General features: G+C 38.3%; 1 protein-coding gene across 1 annotated transcript; it reads left to right on the forward strand.

Moving 5' to 3' along the window:
- Positions 1-4,500: 4,500 nt before the first annotated feature.
- On the forward strand, positions 4,501-10,453 carry LOC118826195 (complement C1q-like protein 4). Its single transcript, XM_036597093.1, has 3 exons — positions 4,501-4,745; positions 7,165-7,314; positions 9,830-10,453. The coding sequence occupies exons 1-3, from the start codon at positions 4,574-4,576 to the stop codon at positions 10,117-10,119; spliced, it is 612 nt and encodes a 203-aa protein (XP_036452986.1). The 5' UTR covers positions 4,501-4,573; the 3' UTR covers positions 10,120-10,453.
- The last annotated feature ends 1,526 nt before the right edge of the window (positions 10,454-11,979 follow it).

Below are 11,979 nucleotides of genomic sequence, written 5' to 3' on the forward strand. Positions count from 1 at the left end.
TAAAAATCCACAAAAGGACAGTAATACTCACATACAGATTTATTTACAGAACCTTCACAGTCCTACCAATAAATTACAGATGATACTGGTTGTATCCAAACGTGCAGGAACCCACAGCTAATCAGTTGTAGTTAGTACTACGGTCAGTATTTAATCTGCCTGCCTTTTGTAGTCTAAATCACAGGCTGTAGCAAGCAAGAGCTCAATTTAATAGTAGTCCACAGAGCACGTGTCATGGAATCATATGATAATGACAGTTATTTGCAAGTATGATAACTTGTCCATGGCCTTAAGCTCTCTGGACTCAATCTCAGCAGGCAAGAGGTCTCATAATGATGCTGTCCATCTACCAATTCATATCACAGAGGCTTTTAAGCTGTTACAAGTAATGATGAGCAGATTAGAAAATTCCGGGCCCATGACGGAATCCATTACTTTTCAGGTACGGTACTGTGCAGAAGTCAGAGACTTCATTTATTTAATTTCCAGTCAAAACAGACATTATGAACAAGTTATTATTTTTTCAGGAGATATTTCTGAGGATTTATATATAAAATAATCCGCTTGCATAAGGAAGGAGAAATTCAAAGGAAGAGAAGTGAAAAAACAGTTGATTGCCAATCAGGTTGATTGTATAATATTGATCTTGTATTAGGCATTAATCTGGCTGAAATACGTTTAAAATGTTACTCAGTGCTAAGGTTCTGAAAGAGTGTGCAGCTGTCAAGAAGCCGTTACTTAGCAAAGGAAAAAAGACAAAAAGCAAGAAAACAGTGATGCTGCTGGACGGACCACCCCAAAGGCCAGACCTCAAACTCACTGAGTAAGTTTGGGATTACTTAGATCTCGAGAAGCAGAAAATGCAACCGACTTCAAGGGGGATATTAAATGCAGGTTGGAACAGAACTGTATGGATTTAGGAGGGTTGCTGAGTAATGCTTTAATTCAAAAAGAATAATTTACACAATATTCCACTTCTTTGGTTAAATTTTAAAAAGGTATAATACATAAAGTAAGAATTTAACCATTTTGCATAATTAATTTTCAATGTGAAATATGCTGCATGTCATAATATAAAAAAGGGGATGTAAAGCATGGAGCTCTGTGCACTCACTTCATGTTGTTTTTGTTATTTCAGATGCTTCATTGGAATTAATCCAACATCAGGCACCAAGATGACCACCACAGGGGTTGTGTACAAGAAAGGCGGAAAGATTTCTGAGAAAACGAATATAGTCAACCCCTGCTGTGTTCTTCTACTGGACTTCTGAACAGCTATGTAAGTGCGTACTGCATGCAAAGCTCTCAAAACAAGGAGCAAACCATTCTATGTGGACTTCATGGACATGCAGGTTGTCCCACTTGTTCATATGTTTGGTCCTGGCAGTGTTGGTCAGTGTTTTCTTCTCAGTGATTTAGTAGCACTGTGCAGTTAATATGCAGGGTTACTGATGCTGGTCTAGTTAAGTTGGTTTGACAAAAAAACAGCTTGTATAACATTTTAAACTTCTAAACTTATGTTCCTCTTTTTTGCATCTCTCTTTTTCATATTCTCCATCTGACCATTTTCCTGCTATTTCCATTGGACATTTTTCCCAGACGGCTTTAATTCTGACACATGGTGGTGTTTGTGAACCATGTGAAAAATGGTAATACTGAGACACTTAAAGGGCAATTCTGCTGAGTTTTCAACATTTCTGCAGAATGAAATCATTGAGATTTAAAGTCATTCAGGATGGTTTATTGTAGTCAAACAGTGATTTTTTACTGTAGTGTTTCTTCATAATGGACCATTTCATATCAAACCACTCTGAATCACTGTGTTAACATTTTAAAGACTGAATTATGCAGAAATTCTGAAAAATCTGTGGAATTTCCCTATACAAGATCACTGCTGTGCTGATTAAAGTGATGCTTTGTTCAGTCTTGTTAAGTTGGTTTTCAAAAGCCCCAATGCTGTTCTAGCATTAAGGCCTTCTAAAGCCTTGGGTACACTACAGGACATTTCAAGTTTTTGGGCGACTGAAATATTGGGGATCACACACTACTCAACTTTTACGCTGCAGCTGAAACCGAGCAAACTCACTGAACTTGCGCAAACTCACGTGAACCCACATGTTCTCCCATTACAAGAAGACCCAAATAAACAATTGTGGAGCAGCTCGCTGCTGTTTCCTCACTGAGTAAAGAAGCAGCAGGTAAACATGTTTAAGTGAGGCTCATGGATTTAAAAATGTGATCAGTCTGGTATTTTTTAGAGATTTAAATGTACATAAACTCGACTGTGCTTGTGTCTCAAACTCAGCTCATTAAAAAGCTTCGCTCCACACGTGAGTGACTTTTTGCCATTTCACCTTTTCTTTGTTTACTTGCTGTATTTTCTTCTTTCATGCTCTCCGTTTTCATTGGCAGTTGCAGGAATCCATTGAGAGTCTGTCAACGTCTGAAACACGATCAAGAGGCCAAAAATCTGAGTCTGCACCTCTCGCATACTACTTGATTCTCTCTCCAACTGTCGACTCTGACTGACCCAAAATCTGCAGACTAGAGCCAACTAGCACAGCCTTGGCCAGACTGAGAATCAGGGCTAAAATGGGAATAAAATAGTAGTGTAACCCAGACTTAAATTAATTTTTAAAATTCTATTTTTAATAGTGTTTAAGTTTCAGCTTGTTTTCTTTTAGAAATATCCAGTGCCCTGCCCCCTCCATCTGGCCATTTTCCCTGTAAACTTCCAACAGTTTTTCCAAAGTGTGCTTACACATAAGCCAAAGTTGGATGTTGTAGGGCTGAGACTGTACTTATTAGGACTTGTGTGTTCTGATTCTGTGTTCTTTGCTTCTATATGCATAATAGCATTTTTAATAAATGTTTTAATATACCTAACTTTGAAACAGGTGATTTATTTTGTTTAATTTTTACCGTGGTTTACTCAACGTGGTTTGCTCAACGTAGATTTATAGGATATGGCTAGAATATATATATATATATATATATATATATATATATATATATATATAATATATATATATATAATTTTTTCACTTTAAATATAATTTACTGTCTTTTTAGGGATTTTACAGAACTTTATTAGCAACTCTTCTTGCCGGTAAGCTACTTCATATAAATATGGATTACAACAAATTGCTTTGAACTGGATTACAGGTAAAACTAATAGTTACTGTAAAAAATACAGTAAAATTTTGTAATTTAACTACTGAAAAAGTGTAACTTGGTATCCAGTGGCATCCTATAATGCTTCTTACAGTAATAACACTGTTTACAGTACTTTATTGGCAACTTTTTTGATGGTTATTTACAGTAAAATCTACAGTAAATCTTTTACAATGTTGGTGTTGGAGTGATAGAAAATTGAACCTGTCCTGTGGTGTTTGTAGAGGTTTAGCTAAGCTAACAATATCTTAGTTTGCTTGCCTCACACCACAGCATGGGCTTGAATTCAGCTAACTGATGCTAAAATGAAATCAGTTTAAAGGGTACACTGGACTCCTCTCCTCATTATTGTTTAGGTGTTTCAGCTGTGCTAATTGCCAACAGGTGTATAAAGTCCAGCACATAGCCATACAATCTCCATAGACAAACACTTGGAGTAGAATGGGTTATACTAAGAGCTGAATTGCTTTAAGATGCCAACTTTGCAAATTTCTGCGCTGCTATATTCACCCTACTCAACTGTAAGTGCTATTATTGTGGAATAAAGGTGTCTAGAAGCAACAGCAATGCAGCCACGAAGTGATAGACCAAAGAGGGGCACTGGGAGCTGAAGCATGTAGCATGTAAAAACCCTATCCTCTCTTGCAGCTCTCACTTCAGAGTTCCAAACTGCCTCTGGAAGCAATATTACCACAAGAACTGTGCAACAGGGTCTTCTTGAAATGGGTTTCCATGGCTGAGCAGCTGCACACAAGCCTAAGATCACTATGCACAATGCCTAGTGTTGGCTGGAGTAGTGTGAAACATGCCACCACTGAACTCTGGAGCAGTGGAAACGTGTTCTCTGGAGTGATGAATCAGGTTTCACTATCAGGCAGTCTGATGGATGAATCTGGGTTTGGTGGATGCAAGAAGAACACTACCTACCAGAATGCATAGTGCCAACAGTAAAGTTTGGTGGAGGAAGGATAATTGTCCTGGGGCTGTTTTTCAGGGTTTGGGCCCCTTAGTTCCAGTGAATGGTAATGTTCATGCTACAGCATACAAAGACATTTTAGACTATTATATACTTAACTTTGTAATAACATTTCCTAATTTGTTTCCTGTTCCAGTGTGACTGAGCTGCTGTGCACAAAGTGAGGTCCAAAAAGACTTGGTTTGAAGAGTGTATCTGTTAGCCTGCTGTGTCTCATCCACTCAAACCAAAACCATGCAAGCTAATTGCATTTGCAGCAGTAGGTGTGAACATGGCCAGTGATGTAGCACTAACAGCTTCCCTCTCTGGAACAAAAGGAACATCGCTTATTTTGGTGGTGCAATCAGCACGATTAGAGGAACGGTGACTTGCAGCTCTACAGTGTTAAAACAAGAACCCACCGAGTTCTCCACTGAGTACAGCATGATGGTGATGAAGGTCGCAACGATAAAGATGAAGCTGTTGGTGCTGGTGTTGGCAGCCCAGCTGCTGAAGGTGAACTCGAATGAAGACATTGATGAAGAAGCTATTGAAGAAGTTTTTGTAGAACTAAATAGGCGCATTCAGGAGGTGAAAAAATTCTGCAGCATGCAAGGTAAAGTTGACTTTTGTCATCTATGTTAGTGGTGCTTATTCTGAAATTCTATTGAAAGGAATAAAAAATGACGTTTTTTGTGATATTGCTGATCATAACATGTTTCCCAAATGTTTTGTAGGGTGGTTTTTAGTATATAAATTTGTGTTTTGTCCAGTTCCACCACTTGAGCATATCTGTGGACGTATGGAATGCTTTTTATCCCAACTCGTTTTTAGTATCCAATGTACAACATTCCAACAAGAGAACAGATCTTCGTCACTCCTAATGATAACAGTAGGAAAAGAAACTGCTGAAGAAAAGTGTAACACAGCAGTAGTGCACTAGTAAATATCCCCCTGGCCATCGGTAATAAGGGTTCCATGCTGGCTGCCATCTCACTTGCTAGTTTTAATGAAGCAAACTGTTTGGTTAACAGTTGTTTGATTAGTGATGCACCGAAATGAAAATGTTTGACCAAAAACTGAAATTCAGAGCACACTAAACTGGAAACTGTAAGAGAAAGTAAGAGTTCTTTTATGTGTAATTTGCCATTTATGCGCTTTGGAATTAATGCCTATGATGCTTCAAATGTGATAAATGCCATGCTAATAAAGAGAACTGATAGATGACTAACTAGATGACTAATTTAATTTTAAATGGCAAAATAATATTAAATATTAATGGTGACATTATAAGGATATAATACTTGGTTACATATAAACATGGTTTGCCAAAGGCACCTCAGCTATAATGACAGATAACACTTAGTGTTTTAAAACACTGGGGTCCAAAAGTCTGAGATATAGGAGTATTTTCATTTAATCCAATGGAAAGTTCGAAAAATTTGAAAAGTTATGACGAGTAAAAGGAAGAAGAAATATTCAAGAGTTTGCATCTATTTCTAGGTCACTATTCAAATTGGTGCCACCGAACATGTTGAGGCCTTTGTACAAAAATGTCTGATCGCTTCCATTAAAACTCAGGTTCAGACGAATCTCAGGTGGATTTGATCTACCATTCAGAGACTTTTGTCACTGTTAGTGTTTAGAGTCCATGCCAGCTCCGTTGCACACTGTCATTAAAGCAAAAGTGTGACAAATAATAAGAAATTCTGAATTTCAAGTTAAAATTTTTAAAATTCTACTGTTCCCTCAGATTGTTATGTTGCTAATACAATTTGTAATGAAAAACTTTGTATTAAATTAGAGAAGAATGCAACATAGAAGCATTTTCATAAGTAGACTCTGTAAAATGTGTTATTGAATAATACAAACCCCATTTTCCAGAAAAGTTTTGTAAATGTAATAATAAGAATCTGTAATTTGTGAATTCTCTTGAACCATTACTTAACTGGCAAAAGTACAGAGAAATTAGTTTTAATCTTTCGGCTGATCAACTTGATTGTAATTTGTAAATATAAACATTTTTTTGCCTGCAACACACTTAAAACAGTTGTGACAGAGGGAAAATAAGAGTGAAAGGTTTACAGAATATTTACGCTACACCATTTTAAAACATCCAGTTTCCAGTTATCTCAATTCCTGAGTCCAACTTACCCCAAGACAGAGGTAAGGCCGAGTCTAAATGATGTTGAGGTCAAAACAAGACCATTAATCCGGAGTCTGGACTGGAGTAGCTCAACACTAGCAAAAACTTAGTTTGGCTTAGAGTATTTAACCCTTGTTAAAGTTAGTGCTCTACATGTTAAAATAAATTTGGTCCACTGCTGGTCAAACTTTCTTTCATCATGATTCTTTCTGTGATGAAAGAAAGTAGAGAAGAGCACAAGCAAGAAAATCACCATAAGTGATGAGTGGTTTTCATGTAATCTTTCTAAGAATCACTCTATTTCTCTAATATAACAGCATTACTTGTATTCTGTGGTGGCAACTAATAGAGATTGGGCTTCGATTTGGTCCATAAAAGTCAAAACACAAGAAAAAAAAACCCTTAATACCAATGCTAACATCTGTTAGCCTCCTTATAGGATTCTAGTAGTTTGTTAGCGCTAAGCTAACAGCGATGTAACTGCTACAGTCTTTAAGGTGGAATGGAAAGTTTGTTGGCACCAGATTGTAACTGAAAATTCGAAAAATTTGGCCTTCTTTTCAGCTTCTAACCAGTCCGAAGCAATAGAAGAGCTCGCCTTGCTATATCTACCTAGATCCCACAGAGAAAAAGAATTCCTGACCGGCCAATTTTCCAGTGGCTGTTTCAGGAATTTAACCCATTTTTCCCATCCTATACTTTACAATGTTACAAGGGTAGTACTGTAATACCTGCACTGTCATACCTGCACTGTAATACCTGCAGGGTTTACACACAAGCAAAACTCTATTGAATGAAAATGAGCTTAAAGTAACGGACATGCATTTTTAGTTCATATGAATGTGTTTGCATTTGTTTCATGTTCCATGTATGTGTTTTCAATGTGTAGTGAGTGCAGTGAAACAAGTGGCGTTCTCCGCAGTTCTGCACCCTCCTAAAACTAGTGGGCTCGGAATCATAGGACCCTTTTCCGACATCGCCAACCTCGTACACCCCCATGTCATCACCAACACTGGCGGTGCCTACAAGGCGCATACAGGTAATCTTTATCCACAGTTCGGATCTTTATCAGTTTATACAGACAGAATATATTGTTTCTTCAGGAAATGCAGTTTTCCAGTTGTCTAGTAAAATTTGCAGGAATATTTCAGATTAAAGTTTGTTCCATGCATTTTTCAACAAAATCAACAAAATGTTGGTGAAAATGAATAGAAATAGGTGTTGATCTTCATAAATCGGGCAATGGCTATAGAAAAATAGCTAAACACCTGAAAATGTCCATATCCAGCGTTATGATAATGTAATGATAATAAAATTTAAAACAACCAGAGTTGTAGTGAACCTTATTGGAAAAGGACACAAGTGTATTTTAACCCCACTCACTGTAAAGAGGATGGTTAGAGGTTTGCAGAAGATGGTAGCATTTTCGGGGACACCGAGTCTACAAAACCAAATTTAGGCTACATTTACACAGCAGGTAAAAGTGGCCCAAATCTGATTTTCTTACCAAATCCGATTTTTTTTTGTTTGGCTGTTCACATTATCTTTTAAATGTGACCTGTATGGGACATTAGTCTGAACAGATCAGCTGACCCGCATGCGCAAAAGAACAGTGCTTCACGTGGCGGCTCATCTAAGGGTAAACAGTCATGACGGCCAGCGAACACCAGTCGCTCCCGCAGCTTTCAGCTTCATCTTCGCCAGCATCACAGGAGCGAGTGTAAAGTTCCAATGACTGACAGCTGGACTCATCACCCACAATGTGTTCGCCGAAAAAAGGGCACGTTATTCGGCCACGGCCACTTCTTTGGTTCGTGTCCTCGGATTCTTTAAACTGTTCTCTGACGCTGCAGCCTCGGGCTCCTCCGGCTGCGTTCGGCCTTTCGTTTGAACACTGAGCGGTTGCGATGAGTCTCTTATAACGTTTTAGTACAGAAACATCAGACTCAATGTTTATGAGTCTCAGCAGCGCGAAATTATGATGAATGTCGGGTTGTACTGGCGTAAAAGTCGCATGAATTCCGATCTGGCTGTTCACACATAAAAGCTTTTTTGCCATGTCATCCTGCATTATTTCAAAATCAAAAAAGAAAAAGTATTTTGTCTACATGATCACCAAATAAGTGAACACAGTGCATGATATTCAAGCATCATTTAATAAATGTCTATCCATTTATCAAACAATTACTAAATGTTAACCAATGCTGCAAACTAGGAGAGAGGAGCTGGTTAGCATTAGCTTAGCTATAGCATGATAACAGCTCTGCTCACTACAGCTCTGCCTAACTAATGTACCACTCAAGTTTAGATGGTAATGATTCAAATCTGAGGGAGTGAAGCCGAGGCTAATCATAGTTTATAAATGCTTAAACATTTTTAATGTAAAAGAACGCATTTATATCCTGGACACAGAACAGCATAAAACATTTTAACACTGCTGTTAAACTCGAGATATAGGGATTTAAAATGGTGCCTCATGTACGTCCATGACATCAGTGAGCGCAAACAGCCAATGAACTGCTCCGCCTACCAATCAATCATCACGCTCTAGCAGTAAAGCCCGCCTCCTGCTGCCCAAAACCTATTTGCTATAGAAAAAAGGAAATATATAGGTAAGATTTCATTGTTTTTTTTTGTAAAATACATGGTTCTACTTTCTAAAATTAAAGAAACTGGATTTTCGTTCTGGACAAATGATTAGAAACTATTTTTTAACTTTTCGTTTTTAGCCATTGAGTGCCATTTACTCCCATTCATTGAGGACTCCCTCGTGGGCGCCCTCTGCTGTTCAGCAGTCCTGTTTTTGATATAACGGGGGGAATAGGAAGTGGCCAGGCTCCTCATAAACTGGCTCTGGCCACACACCACAGTACAGGTCTGATTCTGACTAACTGCTACTCTGCTGACTCTAGTGTAAATGATTAAAACTAATTTCTGAGAGAGCAAAAGTGGAGTGACTGGTGTCAAACTTGTTCTGTGGTGATTTGGACTATAATGTATTAGCTAAGCTAACAATTAGTTAGCAAGCCAAAGGTGCCACAGGCTTGGTTCCAGCTAACTGATGCTAAGTGATACCCATGTAGAAGATACCTGAGAGTGCAAGGTCAAGTGAGCATCACTTGGTGTAGACGTCTTTAATATGTATGACCTTAATTGCATGGCGATTTTGATGGGTTCTCATTTCATCATTGCTATTAAAAGTTGCTAATCCGCGTTCAGCTGTCCAATGACGTTGCGTGAGCGGCAGCTTGAAAAGAAAGTGGTGGCTGGCTTCACAGGTCTCGGAGGAAGCCTGTGTTAGCTTTCACCCTCCTAGTGTTGATACCATCGTGTGATTGGGGGAGTCCTAACTAGCGGGGTGGAATTGGAGACGACCAAATTGGGGAGAAAATCGGGGTAAAAATTAAAAAAAAAAAAAGTTGCTAATCATTGCTAATCATTGCTACTGACCACTTGGTGTGGCGTAGCTCTGTTATTGCATAGTTTTAGGCCCTTGGTGTATATAATGGTAATATTGTCATGCTCAACATCTAATATTTGTGTTGTGTTTGCAGGCGTGTTCACAGCTCCGGTGAAGGGTGTTTATTTCTTCACCTTCACCACACACAGCTGGGCTAAGAACGCTGACATCGGGGTGGCTCTGTACCGGAACCAAGCGGAGGCGCTGCGGGTTTGCGAGCACCAGGACGACGGGGACAATGGAGATTACGCCACTAACTCGGCCGCTCTGATCCTGGAGCCGGGCGACACTGTGAGCCTCCGTCTGCCAAAGGGCTTCCAGGTGGCCGCCAGCGTGGAGTTCAACATACACACCTTCTCTGGATTTCTGCTCTACCAGCTGTGAGCTGCCAGTGAGGCCTCTCAGCATCTGCAGTCGCTTTCATGAACAGAAAAAAAGGAAAAAGTGCATTTAACCCTTAGAAGTCATCACTATCACTCTCATTTTATTATCCTCTGTAAATATAATTACATAAGAACATATTTAATTCAATTGTTTGTATTTTTAATAGGTTCTTGAGTGATAAACAGTGAATATAAATTAACACCATGCTTTTTTCATCACTGGTGATAATTTCTACTTATACAGGTTCAATCTTGCATGATGACAAAAGTGAATCTGCTCTGCTCAGTACTGTAATGCATATACTCTGCTTTATTAATAAAAATAACCCAAAGGACGTTGGTGATGTCATTGCCTTAATATATAAGTTTCAAAACGGGCTATAGAACTGACTAAATATGTGGCATTAAATAATGATTATTCAGCAAAACCTGAGTCAATTCAAAAACAACACAAGGCTACATGGTGGACTTTCAACTACCTTTATACACAGTTAATCTGGCCAACCTTGACATGTGTATTATGTTTATAAATATTACAGTGACTATGAATTATTAATTGCACCTTTTCTTCCACAAAGAAAAGTCCAGTGCAGAGTAATTGGTGAAAGATTAAGGAGGCTGGAAAGGGCAAGCAGTGCTCCTTACTGAACCAACCATATATATATATATATATATATATACACACACACCAAGTGCCCTCCACAAATATCGCCACCCCCGTTAAACCTGAGCACTTAAGCGAAACAGGCTATAAAAACTTTACTGCTTATCTTTTTCATCTTACAATAAAATATGAACAATTATTTGATGTACAATAATAAAAAAAAACACTTTAGCATGAAATAAATATTTTCTTGAATCTAAGAAAGTGAAATCTAACTGAAATGTATTCCCATTCATATTTTAAGTTCACCTGAGCTATTATTAACTCTTAAATGGTCAGCCACGTTGCATTAAAAACAGACACGATTCTGTAGTGGAAATCACTGCATGGACTCAGGAACACTTCCAAAAACCACTGCCTATGAACACAGTTCATTGCTGCATCCACAAATGCAAGTTAAAACTGTACCATACAAAGAAGAAACCATATATAAACAGTATCCAGAAACACCGCCGCCTTCTTTGGGCCCAAGCTCATTTAAGATGGACTGTGGTGAAGTGAAAAAGTGTCCTGTGGTCCAGCAAATCAAAATTAGATTTTTTTTTTAAATCATGGGCGCTGCATGCTCCAGGCTAAAGAGGAGAGAGACTGTCCGGGTTGTTATCAGTGCACAGTTCGAAAGCCTGCATCTGTGATGGCATGGGGTGCATTAGTGCACATGGCGTGAGTGACTTAAACATCTATGAAGGCTCCATTAATGCCTAACAATAAATATAAACAGGTTTTAGAGCAACATATGCTGCCATCCAGACAACGTCTTTTTCTGTAAAGGCCTTGTTTATTTCAGCAAGACAATGTCAAACCACCTTCTGCACATTATAACAGCAAGGCTATGTAGTAAAAGAGTCTGGGTGCTAAACTGGCCTGCCTGCAGTACAGACCTGTCACCCATTAAGAACATTTGGTGCATCATGAAATGACAAGTATGACAAGAAGACCCTAAACTGTTGAGCAGTTGAAATTGTATATCAAGCAAGATTAGAAAAACATTTCACTTTCGAAACTACAGCAATTGGTGTCAGTTTCTAAATGCTTACAGAGTGTTGTTAGAAGAAAAATTGTTGCAACTTGCCCAACTTTTTTAAAAGGTGGCATCAAATTCAAAATGAGCATATATTTAAAAAAAAAAAAATATTTCTCAATTTCAACATTTAGTATGTTGTCTTTATTACTATTTTCAGTGAAATACTGGTTTTA

This window comes from Colossoma macropomum, unplaced genomic scaffold (genome assembly GCF_904425465.1).
Source record: "Colossoma macropomum unplaced genomic scaffold, Colossoma_macropomum, whole genome shotgun sequence".
NCBI classification, from domain to species: Eukaryota; Metazoa; Chordata; class Actinopteri; order Characiformes; family Serrasalmidae; genus Colossoma; species Colossoma macropomum.